This window comes from Musca vetustissima, unplaced genomic scaffold (genome assembly GCF_032173495.1).
Source record: "Musca vetustissima isolate MV318-11 ecotype Yass unplaced genomic scaffold, APGP_CSIRO_Mvet_v1 utg21219, whole genome shotgun sequence".
NCBI lineage: Eukaryota > Metazoa > Arthropoda > Insecta > Diptera > Muscidae > Musca > Musca vetustissima.
In genome coordinates, this window is record NW_026882362.1 from 354,190 (window position 1) to 371,638 (window position 17,449).

The 17,449-nt window shown below is 34.4% G+C and overlaps 1 protein-coding gene across 3 annotated transcripts; it reads right to left on the reverse strand.

Moving 5' to 3' along the window:
- Positions 1-7,016: 7,016 nt before the first annotated feature.
- Positions 7,017-10,026, reverse strand: LOC133328720 (uncharacterized). Of its 3 annotated transcripts, none has more exons than XM_061537266.1 (5): positions 9,788-10,026; positions 7,760-7,894; positions 7,490-7,691; positions 7,272-7,422; positions 7,017-7,204 (listed from the first exon to the last, which is right to left on the reverse strand). In XM_061537266.1, exons 3-5 carry the CDS (start codon positions 7,649-7,651, stop codon positions 7,065-7,067), a joined length of 453 nt encoding a protein of 150 aa, XP_061393250.1. In that variant the 5' UTR covers positions 7,652-7,691; positions 7,760-7,894; positions 9,788-10,026; the 3' UTR covers positions 7,017-7,064. The 3 variants fall into 3 exon arrangements, with proteins under 3 accessions (XP_061393250.1, XP_061393247.1, XP_061393248.1); XM_061537263.1 differs by having other exon boundaries at positions 7,760-8,032; XM_061537264.1 differs by lacking the exon at positions 9,788-10,026 and having other exon boundaries at positions 7,760-8,122.
- Positions 10,027-17,449: the final 7,423 nt, after the last annotated feature.

Consider the following 17,449-nt stretch of genomic DNA (forward strand, 5'->3'; position numbering starts at 1 on the left):
AAAGCTTTCTTTGGATTTGACTCTTCTTCGAAAACTCACTGGGGCGATTTCTGTTTTGTTTCGACTCAAAAGACATAGATCCGCTGGTCGTCATCTGCGACAATCTTGCGATTGACTTCTGAAGCTCCGCAAACTTCTTTTTCAAAATTTCTTTGGATTAATCAAGCATTGGATATTTTTGGTGCTGGTCCAAAGAGAGCAAACCATTATAGCCTATGAAGGAAAAAAAATATACTCAAGGGTGCTTCTATCACATGACGACCCTATATTATGAGTTCACGTACGACATCAATTTTCTGGCGCACAATTACCAAGTTGGGCGATTTTCACGAACGCTCTTTAGAGGCAGGGTAGACCACGATTGAATATTTTTAAACCAATTATCCCAATTGATAAAGGATGGTGTTTCGTGGTCGCACAAATATTTCTGTATAGACAGGATACCTTCTATGATATTCCGTTAAAGGAATACCTATGCGAGATCCTCTATAGACATAAGATATTCAATAGGTCTATCTAAAATACCTGCCTCAATTAATTCATAGCTAGAAGACATATATCAGAACTTTTGTAGCTTTGAGACTGCCTTCATACCTTCTACAGTAAGCAAACTTATTTCACTCTTTCTGCAGCTCGAAAACCTATCTAAATTATTCTATAGCTCGAAGCCTTTCCACAGGTCATCTACCGATAAAAGACGTGTCTAAGAAGACCAAAAGCCTCGGTTTGATGTAGCTAGAACACGGTTCTCTAGTATGTCTGAATTCTTATATAGCTTGAAGTTTTTCCAGAGAGATGAAATACCTCTCTAAGAAGGCAAGTAAACCTTTCTCAGACTTCACATAGCTAGAAGAGCTTCCTTCTAGTCTTTTGTATCTAATATATCTTTCTCAGGCCTTTATAAGTAGAATGTACATCTCTGGACTTCTACAGATATTATACCTTCTTCAGGCGTTCTATAAAAGGCCTTCCTTAGATTGAAAATCTCTCATAAGCCTTCTATACCTAGTCGACATTCTTCCGCTGGAATTCTTTCTCAGGAGTTTTACAGCAAGGATTTTTTAACATAATTTTCTTTAAAGTCTTATAGCCGGAATATCTACTTAAGAGCTTCTGGAGCTAGAAAAGAATGGCTAGGTTTTATCTAAGGAATTCTACAGATACTATACTTATCTCAAATTGTATGTATCTAAAAGATTTCCTAGATATAGAAAAGTTAAGGAAGACATTTTGGAAGACCTCAGGAAGGTGTAGACACAGAAGCAACCAGCAGACTTTAGAAAATCATTCCATTAGGAAGACAGAAGAAAGGCGTTCTGTTTTAGAGCACGGATAAAGAGGATCAAAAACACTATGCAAAGAAGTATTGAGAAAAGTTTTCTAGATATATATAGCCTGAGATAAGTGCTATCTGTAGAAGACCTGACAAATGTTTTTTCCCACAAGATCATCCTCAGGTCTTCTATAATTACAATAGCTTATTACGACCTTATACAGCTTGAATACCTTACTATAGCTTAAAGGGTTTTCGTAGCCCTTAAATGTTATTAAAGATAGGTGTTGATGGAAGATTTATGCGGATGCTCTGTAAAATACCCTTCTTAGTCTTCTGTAACTGAAATTCCTTGTTCCGAACTTTTACAGCTTGAATATTTTTCTGTAGCTTAAGGACTTCGCAGTCCTTAAGACAACTAATTTCAAAGATGGAAGTCCGTTAATCCATTACTCGCTTTACTGTGGATGGGGGGTTTAAGCGGATCCTCTGTAGATAGAAGATCTTCTACAAACTTTAAAATCAGAATTTCTTATAATAGTCTTCTAGAGGTCATCTGGACTAGGAAAAGGTATACATACATAAAGAATCTGTACTAGTACAAATCTCGACAAAATTAAATTTTATTTTTCTCAATTCACCACTACATAACTCAAATCTTATTGTTTGTTATGAAAATCGCTCATGAATTTTATCTTTAATTCAGTTTAATTTAGTGGAAAATAACATTGTTCTCATACTTTCCCAAAACTTATCGCGCTTCTCCAACCACAAATTCCTTTGTACATGTATATTTAGCTTTCGTTATGCTTTGTGTTAATGTTTTCCTTTCTGATTTTGACACATTTTGAAAACAGATATTAGCACCACTACTGCTATAGAATAATTAAGATAAAGATAGTGAGAGGCGCTAACGAACGAACGAACCAACGTACGGAACGGATACAAAACACATCACACGCAAATTAGGTGGAAAATAAGGACGTGATGTTGATTATATTTTGGGGTTCAGTTTTTTTCCTTTTCTCTGTGGCTGCTAATGAAAGTTTCGCTATAAGTTTCCGTTTTGTTTTTTTTTTTTTTTGGTTTTCCTTTTTTTGTAACGTTTTGGCATTTTGTTTGGTATCCTCTTTTTCCCCAATTCTACCCCAACCCAAGTATGATATTTTCTTACGCTTTTAGCTTGTTTTGTAGTTCAATGACAATATATATATATATATATTTTTTTTTTTTAATATGGTTTTGGTTGATGAAGGAGATTTCATGTTTTGTTTTTTCCATTTCCTTTTTTCTCTCTACTATTTTTTTCTCTTTATTAAAAAAAATAAATAAATCTCACCTAAATCATGCTTACCTCCACTGCAACGTACTGAAAAAAATACACACATCACTGTAAATGTCACTGCCTACTTCTTGTTCTTCTTCATGCTACTCACCTGTAAAACAAAAAATTGTTTTAAATCCAAATAAAACCAAATTTGCAATGTGTATGTGTATGACCAACAGGAATTTAGAGGAAGTCCTTATCATTATTGAAATGTAGTTCTAGAAATTTTGTATACAAGTTTTTTTCTATACTCCTAAAATGCTTAAGATGTTTTTTGATATAATAAATTTAAATAAATAATTAAATATAAGGAAGTCCTTACAAGTATGCTAAAAAGTAAGTACATGTTTGATTTTGAATAATATTTTATTAGAAAAGTTAGACTGTTTATATTGAATATCAATATTTCTTTATTATAATAACCACAAATTAGAGATAGAATACATTAGCGAAGATTCTCTTTTATAAAAATATGTGTTCCAAATAGTAGAAAATAGCCATTAAAAATGGTGGAGCATTGATTGTTTAATTTCTGGACAACTTCAAACTCTGTTACAAAAGCCAAATTTTGAAGTATTCTTACATATATTGGTTATATGATGTAAATCCGCTTAATGTTTAGCTGTTGTTTCTGACGGAGACCTTTGGTCCATTTTGCTCATCCTGAAGACCTCAAAAAGATGGATAAATGAAAAGTAATGAGGATAGATTTTTTACAAATCAATGTTTTTTTGTGGGATCTATCCTGGAGAATATAAGTCTCGTATCTGCCAAATGACCCAAACCCAATTATGACACAAACACTACGAAATTTTACACGAAGAAGGGAATCAGGCCTGAATGCCTGAACCTTTCAACGAAGTGTGGTCAATTACAAAATTGTGTGAACAATTACAAAATTTGTATTCTCAAGTCTTTGTCTACTGAAGTACAAATATATGAAGGATATATACCCGAGAAGTTGGTAATATATCCAAGATACCAATTATATTGTTGTATGTACTCGGATGTGGGAGTTTTACTTACATACATCCAGGTTTCTACGTATTCTGATATTGTTTAGTATTATCACCTAGAGGGCGGAAATGTAGCATTGATGGCTAGGAAATAGCTTGAAGTTCCGATTATGGTCAATGACGACGAAATATTTCCCAGGCTCGAAATATAGATTCGCAGAAACCTGGAGCTCATTTGCTGTTTTGCAGGATATCATATGGTCGGCCCCATCCGACAATACTGCTTCGCTCACTGGTTTTTTTCAGGGTGGAGATTTTTTAAAATATTTTTTTCAATTGTTTTAAAATGGTTTTTCGTGTCATGGTTTTTTTAATATATTTTTAGGAAATGTCAGATGGCACAAGGCAGCACTAATACGAAATATATATAGTTTACTACAGTTATTCTAGAGACAGAAAACGATTAGCGAAAATTTGTAGTTAGAATACCTTTGAAGGGGTGTTCTAAGAACAGAAGGTCTTTTATGTACAGAACACATCTAAGAGATATTATTTAGTTAGAAGATCTTTAACAGGACGTTTGACAATTAAAAGACTCTAATCAGAACTTCTAGGGCTAGTAGCCCTTCCTTATATCTTCTCCACCCATCAAACTTGTCTCAAGTCTCAATAGTTAAATGACTTACCTCCATCCATCAGGCCATCTATAGCTGAAAGAAGACATATTTAAATCTTCTATAGCTCAGGTCTTCTATGGACATAAAACCTTTATCGGACCACTTTATCAAAGTGGCTATCTGAATCTTCTATAGTTCAGGTCTTCTATGGCTATAAAATATTTATAGGACCATTTATGGCTAGAATACAATTATCATGCTCTTTGGAGGTAGAATACCCACAATAGGCCTTCTGTTGCTAAATAACATTTCTCCTTTCACCTATATCTAAGAACCTTCATAGCTAGACGAGCTCCTTTAGGTCTTCTGCAGCTAAAACACTTACCTCAGTTCTTCTATATCTAGAATATCTTAGACCTTCTGGAAGACCATCCTCCGATCCTAATTTTCTACAACATCAAAATCCTAAATTCCAAATTACAGCCACTTGAAAAAATGCGCCTAAATTTGTCAACATTCCGAGTTTGGTTGACCTATACAAATTTTGCACCCTCAAAGAAAAGGGAAACAGTTTACCAAGATTTTTGAAGATCCCAGAACCTAAGACCGCACAAATTCCTCAAATTCTGAAGATCTCTATCTGGAAAACATGTTTAATTTTTTTCCGCGAACAATTCAAAAAAAAAAGAGAAAAAAACGACGTCGGTTGGAAAACTTGACCTTGAATGGGTCAAAATATGCATCGATATAGAAGGTGTCTCTAAGAATCCGTAATATTAACTTGCAGTCAATATGGCTAAAGCCTTTAAAATACCGAAATTAAGAGGGGCCTTTAATGGTCCTTTAACCCGAGCTGTGCAAGCGTGACCATATTGGTCACACTCATAATACGATCAATAAATCATCTAAGCAACCTGTACCCGAGCAGAGCTAGTGTGAACATACGGCCACAGCCCAAAAATTTATCCTGTCGATTATCCTGATAAGAAAAAATAATACAAATCAAATGTTTGAATTCAGCGACCCACAATCTAGACACGCTGAAAGTTTCGTCTCACAATTCGAAAAAAATAATTACAGCACTATTCGGGTTAATGCCACCCTCGTTTAACCCGGAATGATAAATTACAACCACTTCGATTATGCAGTGCACCTAAGACTAATTAAAATCTACTAGTTTTTCGAAGACCTTGTTTAACCTCTGAAGATTCGAAAAATGCGACTACCTTTTTAAAAAATACTTTAAATGAGGCGGTTATTATATATGGGTAAAAAAAGGATCGATATTGAAAATTGTTGTTTACTCTCTAAGAATCCGATTTATCAATTTGCGGTCCATTCGGTTGGAAGGTACGGCTATAACATTGAAAGTACCCGAAAATTTGGCGGGTTCTCATATATATATATATGGCGGCTATGCCAGAATGAACAACTATACATCCCATATGCAATACCAGACATCTTAGAAGTAACAGCAATGTATGTACGTACACATTTTCAAAGCTCTATCTTGAATATTGCGATCTCAATCGTTAACATTTCGAGGTGTTGTAATCAGAATAACATATTTAATATAGACTCCACTTTGTGGTATAGAACATAAGAACAAAGCTGAGCGTATACACAGAAGTATGATTGTATCTATAATCTCCTGCCCATGACCGCACTTCTGACTAATGCCGATTACAGGGTTTTACTATTATATATTGAAAGTCTGTGAGGTCTCGTCCGGAGTCCACACTATGTATGGTGCATAATTTTCTCGATTTCGTTACCTTTATAAAATAGCCGCCACCCACCCTACCACCATACCGTTTAATGAAAACACACTTAATATCACACCCCGAAATACAACCATCAATTAGGAAGTTTCCATTTAAATTTGGCTTACCGCCGCAGAGCAACAGCAGCAACAACAAAAATGTTAATTATATTTTTGTTTTGCTGTTTCATTTAAATCTGATGTTAAATTGTGAGCACAAAAAACCCATAATAATCACCGTTATGTGTTTTTTACCCACCAGGAGAGTCATATTAAATCGAGTGCCAGAATTCTGTTGGCAATTTATATATATTTTTCACAATTTTTTCCTTGGAATTAAAACAACAACAAATCAAATGCTGCTAGGGTGCGGGAGCGGATGGTGAATAGAATAAATGCTAGGTGACTTGATATAATTTGGGTACACAGGAAAAATACGAAAAACAAAACAAAATAATAATAATGATTGTCAACAGTTCTGGCAATATACCCTGTAGGGAATGGAAATAGTAAAATTGTAGTAATTTTATACTGACATTGTCGTTAGTACTACTGACTAAGTGTACCCAACTTAATGTAATCTTCTATTGACAATTAACATTACCATGTCATAGGAAATCCACCAGTAGACAGAAGTTCTACTGACTAGGTATTAACTTTGACGCCATATGGCGACATTGACACCAAAGATTCACTAGTACTTCTTAGCAGATTGAGTCTACAATATTATTGTGAATTGTAGTAGATTACCAACGACATTGTATTCAAATTGAAAAGAAAATTAGTTATGAATTCATATGATTTATTTAATGTCATTAATTATTCTATATATATATATATATATATATATTATTAAATAAATACACAGATTAAAGCAATTCAATTCAGTCTTACAATTAAAAACATAAGCGAAAAATTTATATCTGGATAAAGATTAAATCAATTAATTTCATTTTCAGCTTTACAGTTAAGAATAAATAAATTAAATTCATTTTCTTCAGTCTTACAATTAAAAAACATAAGGGACAAATATATATGTACAGAAAGATTAAATTAATTAAATTCATTTTCTTCAGTCTTACAATAGAAAAAACACAAGGCAAAAATATATATGTACATAAAGATTAAATTAATTAAATTCATTTTCTTTGGTCTTATCATTTATTTCTGCATTCCTGCGGCTGTTTTCTTTAAAGAATTTCTTTTTTTGACGTTGAAAAGCTGTTCTTAGAGCCTTGTCTGCACACTTGTCGTACGTTGATATTACATCTAAGTATTGAAACAAAAAGATTAAATTTAATTATTGGTATTTTTGAAAGGTTTTTTGGCTTTGTACCTATTATTGCTGCATGGACTTTTCCATATTTAGATAAACTTTTCTTGCCAAAAGTTCCATCCACATTGTAATTCATTATAATAGATTTCCCAAATACAAGGTGTAAATTGCGTGCGACGTTGCCACCAATGAGATTTTTCATTTGGCGAATCTGCAAGAATAATTATAAATTTTATTAATTAATTATACATTCTATTTCCTGAATACAAAAAGCTTACATATGGGTCTGACTGAGTTGCTAATAAGTCTTCTAATTGCTTTAGACTTTCGTCCGTGTTTATTGGGAAGATGGCCATAATGTTTTGCACAATCGAGTTTTGGGAACCAATGCGATCTAGCAAAATTTTATGCTCGCCCAAAATCTGCAGTATCGTGTCCATTTTTTTCCTATATCTTCACACGAAGTACACTTTGAAGTTGCTGGAAAAATATATAATGTTGTAATGAATACAATTTCGGTAATGCGAATTCGTTATATTAAAACTTACCTTCTGAAGAATAATATTTCATTTTTCCCTTGGATGGTATTGCTCTTTCGTCAGACATTGTTGTGTAGAGCGGGTGTACAAAATTAATATTAACAATGTGCTATTTACTGGAAGATCTTGGAATATTGGCTTGTACTTTTTCTGGAATGCATGAGTGTAAAATGGGTATTATTACGTAATCCGAGTGAAATGGCAGGCATACAAATTTATATTGCACATCTCTAATTGAAAATTTTTGCTTTTCGCCCAAAGCTAAATTTGTTTTGAAGATGCCTAGTTCGCAAGAATTTACGGGTTCATCGTAAAAACTCTCTAAGAGCAGCAATGCCCGACCTTCAATATAAACTTCATCGACTTGATTTATATTTTCAATTTTTATGACAGTAAATGAAGTCGTGGAACAAATATTATCGGGCTCCTTCCAAGATATGTAACAGTCATTAACAAAAGCTCCTACAATTATATCTCGTTCGTATTTAATGTCATCGTTTTTAGTTTGAATATAGACTGCGAGTTTTTCTTTTCGTACAATTTGTTGAAGGATTAATGAGGGTTTTCGGACATGTCTTTTCAAAATCTGCAATTTGTTTTCGAAGTCGTATGCAGAAAACGAAATAAGGGGGCCGTATTTTTCTGCACAAGAAGCCAAATGCAGCAGATTGTGAACATTAAAAGAAACACTGTTTGGCCCGAATACAGTTGAGAAATTCTCGACAAATAATTGAAGCAAATCATTAGACTGTTTAATATTTTCAGCAACGTGTCGCGGGGAGCTAAGTAGCCGATAAGCACAATGTAAAGTTAAAAACTCGTAGAATATATCCTGGTGTACTTTATTATGAAGGACAATTATGCCCGTATATGCGAGGAACTGGTGAAATTCAGTCGCTTTCCAGTGATGAAGGTCATCTAAAGACCTAGGTTTTCTAGGAAACTCCTTTGGAATACATTTTTTTAGTTTCACTAGGTCAGAAGATATTTCTGATATATTTTTTTTTGGAGTCTTTTCTTGTGTTTTGTTGTTCACTATTCTAACAAGCATTTTTTTTGTGACTCCAAGGTCAATAAGATGCATGCTATCTAACGGAGTCTGTGATACCATGCCAAATCCTATTTCTTCAAGCGGACTTCTCTCTTTCTTAAACAGTTCAGAATGATGGTTGGGATACTTTCTCAAAGTAAAATCAATATCGGATATCAAAGTTCCAACAGCGCTACTGTATGTCAGTACATTGTTCACTTTTGTCGCAACCTGTGTGCACTTCGTACAACCATACTTTGAGGTATGCCCAGGAACGCCGCAAATGAAAGCTTTGGCTGGAGTATCGCATGTTAAGCAACGAAACTTTAATTTCATTATTTTTCCATTTAACGTAATTTCCTTTAATGAAGTTGCTTCCTTAACGAAGTCTTTTAAATAATCTTTAATGCAACTCGGTTTAGTGGTTCCCAAGTATATACCAACAGCAAAAGGTTGAGTTTTTTCTTTTATGTTGACTATTTTACAAAGAATTGGCCACAATTGGACTCGCGAGCTTTTAAACAGGGGAATCCCGTCAATGTTTATATCCAAAACGACCTCGTCGTAGTTTTGCAAAACGTGTTCAAACTTCTTTAGCTGCGTTTCAATTCCAATGTGGCAGTAGCTTCCAGGGCAAACATTTCTCACCAAAACCTGTGCTTTTTTTCCCAACAAACTTTCTATACGAAGTGGAACATCTAGACCTTCCTCATTTAGTATTAATAGCAGCTTCTCCGCACATTTCCTAGAAGGAGCTGTTTCGATGTACCACTTCCTCAATTTGTCCCGCAACGTCAATTTCGGAATAGCACAATCCTCCGAATTCTCCACAAAATCTTCATGGTCTTCTAGAATTTCACATTCACCATTTTCTTGCTCATTTTGTACACTTCTGTTTATATAGATTGTGGCTTGTTTTTTAACAAGTCTTTTATAATGTCTTTTACTTATATTTTGTCTTTTACTCATATTTTATAATTTTTTTTATTTGTAATCACTTTAAATACCTTATTCGCACAATAACTCCAACAATATTTTTCGCACAATGCACAATTTCAAGCAACACGTGTGTTTTTCACAAAAGAAACTAATGAAATGAGAAGCAAAGCAAACATCAAAAAATGTGTATCTATTGACATCAAAGTCTAACGGTAAAAAACTGTTGACGCGATCGTTGACAATGTTGCCACAAATACACTACAGATAAAGTCTACAACGTTTACATACTCCCGCAATAAAGGGAAGTTGTTGACATTTTATCTAGTACCATTTTTGCTATAAAATAGGTGGTGACATAGAGATACATGGTTCTCTGATTGACTACAGGGTACTGACACACACACATACATACCCATAAATATGTGTGTGTGTGTGTATGTATGCATGTTATTGTTGTGGACTTTTGTTAACGTTTATATGAATATTATTGTAATTACTTTTGTTGTTCGGTGGCAAACATGGTGTTGTTGCTGTTGTTCTTGTTGTATATACACCATAGTTATGATGTTGGTGTGACATTATTGTTGTTGTTGTTATCGTTGCCGGTGTTCTTGGCATTATTTGTTGTTGTTGTTGGCAATTTAACTTGTTGTTAGCTGGTTGGCACTGTGTGTGTGTGTCGGACGACCGACCCATCCTTTAGGCGACAAAATGGCAACATCTGTTGCACCATTTTGGACAATTTCATTTGTGTGTAAAATATTAAATAATCTTAACTCACATGTATGTGTGTCCGTGTATGAGTGTTCGGGCTGCTGGCATTTGTTGTTATTTATTTATGGTCCTCCGGAGGGCATGTTGGCAAATTTATGTGTGATTTAGCAGCGCAGCAAATATTTTTGTTTACACAAAACATATGCAAAAAAAGGGTGTGTAATATTATGTAGAGAGTGATGGGTTATATTGTAATGCAAAATAAAGGGAGTAGGATAAATTTAGGTCTAGTAACCAATCCTAATTCTTGGGAAATGGTTTCTAAATAGCAGCAAAACTATGTAGGCGAGATTTTTTTTAAAGAATTTTGCGGTCCTAATTATGTTCCATATTTTCTAAAGTCTATCTGAGGCGTAGATTGTTTAAAGAATATTTTCCAAAAATCATCGGGAGCGTAGAATTTGTTGAAATTGTTTTTTTTAACCTAACTGAGGCGTAGATTTTTTAAAGAATATTTTCTAAAGAACAAACTGAGACGTATATTCTTTAAATATTACTTTCAAAAGACTATCTGAAACGTAGATTCTTTAATTAATATTTTCAAAACACTATCTTAGGCGTAGATTCTTTAAAGAATATTTTCTAAAGACCAAACTGAGGCGTAGATTTTTTAATAAATGTTTTCTTAAGACCAAACTGAGGTGTAGATTTTTTAAAGAATATTTTCTGAACGCCAAACTGAGGCCTCGATTATTTAAAGAATATTTTCCAAAGACTATCTGAGGTGTATATTCTTTAAATATTTTCAAAAGATTATCCGAGGCATAGATTCTTCAAAGAATATTTTCCAAAGACTATCGGAGGCATAGATTCCTTAAAGAATTTTTTTAAAGGACTATCTGAGGCATAGATTCTTGAAAAAATATTTTCAAAAGGCTATCTGAGGCGTAGATTTTTTAAGGAATATTTTCAAAAGACTATCTGAGGCATAGATTTTTTGAAGAATATTTAAAGAATATTTTCGAATGATTCATTAAAGAGTATTTTCTTAAGACCTGACTGAGGCGTGGATTTTTCAAAGAATATTTTCTGAGGTTTAGATTTTTTAAATATTTTTTAAAGACCAAACTGAGGCGAAATTTTTTTTAAAGAATATTTTCAAAGGCCAAACTGAGCAATATAGGCGAGGCTTTAAAATACATTTTGGAATATTTTCTAAAGGTCAATGGAGTCTTAGATTTTTTTAAAAATACATTTTGGAATATTTTCTAAAGGTCAATGGAGGCGTAGATTTTTTAAATATAAATTGTCATATCAAGGGCATTTTTTAAGACTAGCAGCCATGCAGTCGTGGATTTTTAATGAATATTTTGGATATTTTTCTAAAGGACATCCGAAACTTATTAATGTGGATTTAAAAAAAATATATAGGTACATTTAAGGACATTTTCTAAGGCCATCAGAAAAGAACATTTTCTAAAGGTCATCCGAACCATACAGGCGTGAATTTCGTAAAAAAGATGTTTGGAATATTTCCTAAAGGCCATCCGAAACATTCAGGCGTGGATTTTGCCACGATACAAGCACCAGTTATGAACCAATCTTCACGAAATTTTGCATGTAGGTTGGGTTCGGCCCAATGAAGACCCCTATTGTTTTTTGGAGAAGATCGGATAATATTTAGGGGATAAAATGGGCCAAATACTTAATTTTTGTCGGTTTTTCTGGTCGCTCCAAAGGCCGCAATTATGGCCCAAACATCTCGAACTTTTACATGGAGAAGGGGATCGGCCCAAAGAATAAGCATGCCTGTTTTGATAAAGATCGGTCAGTATTTAGCGGGTCAAATGGACCGTGACTTTTGTGTGAAAAATGACAAAATTTGTATTCTATGGCGTATATATTTACCCGTGGAGGACATAGACCCTATAATTTTCGGTGATGACCAGATAATAATATTCGGATGAAGTGGACCGAAAACTTAATTTTTTGTGTTTTTTTTCGTGTCGATCTATAGGCCACAATTTAAAGCCGAACATCACAACACAACCCACAGTGAAGGGAATCTGGACAAGTAATTAGAAGAGCTGTACTGAATATTACTAATTTTTGTTGATGATCTAGTCGGTCAAGAGGGTGTAAATATCCCGAAATATTTCCCAAGCTCAGAACTACACTGCAGAAAGTTAGATTTTCGTGTAAGTTGTGTAGGGTATCATATGGTCGGTCCCGTCCAAATATATTGCTCCGCTCACTGGTTTAAAGAATATTTTGGAATTTTTATGAATAATTTTTTAAAGGCCAATGAGAACCCTAGGCCATCAGAACCCTACAGGCGTGAATTTTTTAAAGATTTTTTTGTTTGAATTTTTATAAGGATTTTTTAATATTTTGGAATTTTTATGAAAATCTTTTTAAAGGCCATCAGAACCCTACCAAATTGTAAGAATTTTGTGCACACTTTTCAACCGAATGGGTTTTCATTGGGTACCAGTTCTACCTATAAAATACCAATATTGGTCCATATAATGGACCTTTGGCATATGGGACTTTGATCATGATATAGCCCCCATATGTATGTCAAAGGCCCTAGGCAAATTTGCCAACCGAAGTGACAATATTTACGCTCTAATTTACAATCGGGACCCTCATGTTTGTTTTAACATAGTCCCCATACAAAAGTCAGGGGTCATTTTCTGTACGTTCCTATCACAATTTTCCTCACCTCACTGTCTATACTCAATAATAAAGTTATCCACTATTCACCCTTGATATAACTGCTTGATAAATTTAATACAAATTTTATTTTAAAATCTCATCACTCCCCCATTTTACATTTTCCCATTCTAATCACGCGGAAAATCCTACCACAATCTCTATTTTCCACTGAATAACACAACAACCTGGTTGTGGATTAATGTAATTTAAATAATTGAAAGTCATCGGGGTGGCGTACAAGAGAATTTAATTAATTACTTTTGTGGTTTAAAAATAACTACGACACCTCCATTACGAAAAAATAATAATACAAAAATGGAACAGGAAATTCTCAACGCACATCTCCAAATATATCAGGATATTATATACGGAAATAATGTTATTTATTTAATTTTCATATTGTGATTCTATATGATGGTATTGTTTTGGGGTTTTATCTGTTGATTTGTGCACATTATATATCCCTGGGCAAATTTATCCAATCCTTCGATCTGTTGTAGATAGCTTGATGGAAAATTTTCATGTTTATATTCCAAATATGACCGCTGTCTTCATCATCATAGTCCTCGTTATGGCCGTTGTCATGACCTGCAGTTGTTGTTGTTTACTTTTGATCAAATGAAATAATATTGCGCCGCAGCACATATACTGATATAATAAAAACAATACAAGTACAACAATACACAACAACAACGGCACCCACGTTCTGGTCTTTAGAACAACCCTACCAGCCTGTATACACTGGAAAAGGGAAAAAATATAAACATCTGAGCTGAACTGTTGCCTTAGTCATATATCAACAACAGCAGCAACAACAAGAACAACGATGTTTTCCAGTAGCCCCCGGGAAAAGTGTTACTGTTGGTGATGTGGCTGACTGACTGGCTGGCTGAATATAACAGACTCCTTTGCCATTGGCAATAACATTTTCCTTCCTCCTCTTCCATATCTATGTATATCGGGACAATATCTAACATCAAGGTGGGTAATTTTATACCCTCTCGTGCTCTTCCATAACCCCATCACCAGCAACGACAGAACGCCATTATTCTAACATCAGAGTATGGTTATCCATTTATAAACAAAAGAATCAATTTATGTTGGCTGTTTACCTCTTCCACTTCCTTATTAGAGACATGTTGTAATATGAATATAGAGGGTTCTGGTTAATTCTGAATTTTGCAGTCTTTGTGTCGTCGTTCCTGCCGACAAGTGAAAAATTTACCTTGTGTAGGTGTCACTTTTCACTTGTGTTTATTTTCGTATTAAAAAATTAATTAGCTTGGATTATGAATAAATATTTATTGCTTTTAAAGTTTTGAGTTTTTAATTTTTCCCGATAATAAACAAGATATTAAAATGTGACGTATTTCGTGGTAACCTTTCAAAATGTTATTGAGAACTTTAATATTGGCATTAAGATGATAACTTTAAATGGAGTAGCATTTGATGAAGACCGCCCACTACCTTCAAAGCAAAATGTAGTGTAACATCTAGGTTCGAATATTATAACCATTTTGGGAAGAAATATGTGTTCTTAAAATAAATAGCCCTGAAATCGCTTGAAATCCATGCCATGTCTAGTCCGAACAACTAGTTTCAACGCAAATATAAAAACCTTTTTTTTCGTTTTTACCCATGTCTAATACTGATCAGATCAGTGGTTTTCGGATAGTTTTAAAAAGTGGCGTTCCTTCTCCTCTAGTTAAAATGCCTTCAAAGCCTCCGCGAGGATTCAAATAACCAACTTCGACATCAACACATGAGAAAAAATAGGAATGTTTGGATATGACGACACCCAGATGAAAATTGCTATACTAAAATCAGCAAAGACCGCACCCCAAAGACCACTGAACAAAATTCCAGTAGATGTTGTTTCTAAGCAATCATAGATGGCAGTCCCATAATCAAGGACAGGCGACCGTAGACAAACATCTAACCCCTGAAACCGTTTCAAATCCATGACTTGTCGTGTCAAATACCCAGTTTTTCTGAAAGAAACGTTGGAAGACTTGCCATTATTTCAATACAAAGCAAATCAATGGTCTCGAAAAGTTCCTCGTGTCCTTGAATAACCCGGCAATCATCTCAAAACCCAGTGGAATAAGAAAATTTCTTCGAAGGTGGTTTTCTGATTGTTGTAAAACATGACGTTCTTCTCTAGTTAAAATTCACACAAAGCCCTCTTTAGCATTCCAATAACCATCCTCGACATCAACACATGAGAAACAATAGGAATGTTTAGATATGACGACACCCAAAGCAAAATGGCAATATTAAAAGTAGCAAAGACTCCAACCACTGAACAAAATACAAGGAGATGTTTTTTCTGGGAAACTATAGATGGCGCTTCCATCATTAAAGACAAACAACAAATTATCAAAGACCCCAACCACTGAATTCAACAGAATTCAAGGAGGCATTGTTTCTAGCCAACGAAAGATGGCGGTCCGATCTTCAAGGACAGGCCACTGTAGACTAATCATCTACTAAGAACTAATCGAGTTCGATGATCCTGATTTGTGGAAGTAAAGCGATTTCCATCCAATTCCCTCTGGAGTATGGTAATTTTGATTGCTCCGCGGGTCCGTTTTGATCATTTTGAGGATTTTGAGGATTTCAGTCACGTTTTTCAACCGAATTGGCTATATTGGAAATTTTTGCTTCTCAATGTATTCAAATCCTTCTTTGGACAATTTACCATCTTCGGTCCATGATCAGGTATAGTCCCCACATAATGTTACCCCGTAATTTTCGTTATTTTTCGTCGTATTCGAGATCGTAGACCAATTTGCCCACGTGTGTGTTTGTAGTTTTGTATTTCCCGACCGATTCAATGTGTTTTGAATATACATTAACATCATCTTATGGCTACGAAATTAGTCATTGGCTGAAGCGACACGGTATCAAATACCAAAGTATCTGTTTTGAGCATTATTGCCGCACGTAAAAAATTTTGGACCAAAATCTTCGTAAATAAGGGCCAAAATTAGATATTCGGACCAACAATAAAAATTCAAGCGGAATTCTCCTAAAATATTAGCATGGAAATGGACCGAAATACCTAACCACCTAAATGTCCAAAACGGCAACACTGGGTTTGAGCCCCTTATATGACTATCCGGTCTGATTTTCATTATATCAAATTGTATAGCTACACATTAATCCAGTCACTGGACCTTTTTGCCATGTTCCAAGTAACAAGGTGCGAGCCTTGGTACTCAATGAAACAGTGGATCGTGGTGGAACTCATACTATGAGCTTGAAGTGACTACATATCCCTCTACATCGATACAATACAATTATTCCAATCATGAAATACTAAACAAGTGACTCTCTACTTCTTACATGTCTGTGAATATATGCAGATTGCTCAAAGATGGATAAATGTCCTGGTGTTCGTGTTCACTGTGAGGAATAAGCTATAAAAAATTCAAATAAACTTGAAGTGTGACCTAAGTCCGGTGACACTATATGCATTCGTTAGATCAATGAAGTTTGTTAAACGGGAATTAAATGGCCAATGAGCTTCTTGAGATGTCACAGACCTCCTATCTGCAGATTGAGGATTCGCAAGAACAGCTAAGCGAACGAGAGCATTGCGGGTCTGAAAAACCTGGGTACAGGTTTTTTTGCCTCAGTGTTATCACTAAATATACTTTATACTCAAAACTTCTTTTCTGGAATAGATACTGCCAAATTTCATATTTTGCCTAAATTCGGTCATTTTAGTTCAACTGGGTTAACACCATGGACCAAAGGTCTCTGAGTGAAAAAAAATATACTAAGTAATTTGCGTTTGTACATATTGGTAATATATATATATATATATATAATTTCTTTTTTACCATAATGTAGGAGCCATTCTTAGAACATCGGGAACATTCGACAAAGAATAGTAATTTTAGCCTAAAGTAATTTTTTCTTGCCACAACATTTGCGAACATGTCTAATATGGAAATTTCCTGGCCCAAAAATCCTGTTCAAGAGAAATCTTTAAACAATTGCAATAATTAAAGAAACAAAACTATTTTTACCGTCTCCAAAAACAATGGCCTAGTGGCTGAACGCCCGCCAAAACACCTAAACTAATTCTGTATTAAAAATTCCAGTTCAATTCCGTATAAAACTATTTCGATTAAAAAACACAAAAAATGCAAAGTTATTTGTTTCTACTTCTTGATTTTTTTTATTAATGGAACTAAATGACCTTGTCTAAACACTACTACATTCCATTGACGATGCGGCAAACAAAATAAAATTAATTTAGCTGGGTTTTTTTGTTCAGAACAGCAGCA

Excerpts from the sequence above, each read along its gene's own strand:
- LOC133328720 (XM_061537266.1), bottom strand. The coding sequence starts at position 7,651 with ATGGACACGATACTGCAGATTTTGGGCGAGCATAAAATTTTGCTAGAT. Across the intron at positions 7,423-7,489 it reads CAACTCAGTCAGACCCATAT|ATTCGCCAAATGAAAAATCT; the intron begins GTAAGCTTTTTG and ends TTATTCTTGCAG. Across the intron at positions 7,205-7,271 it reads AGTCCATGCAGCAATAATAG|ATGTAATATCAACGTACGAC; the intron begins GTACAAAGCCAA and ends TTCAATACTTAG.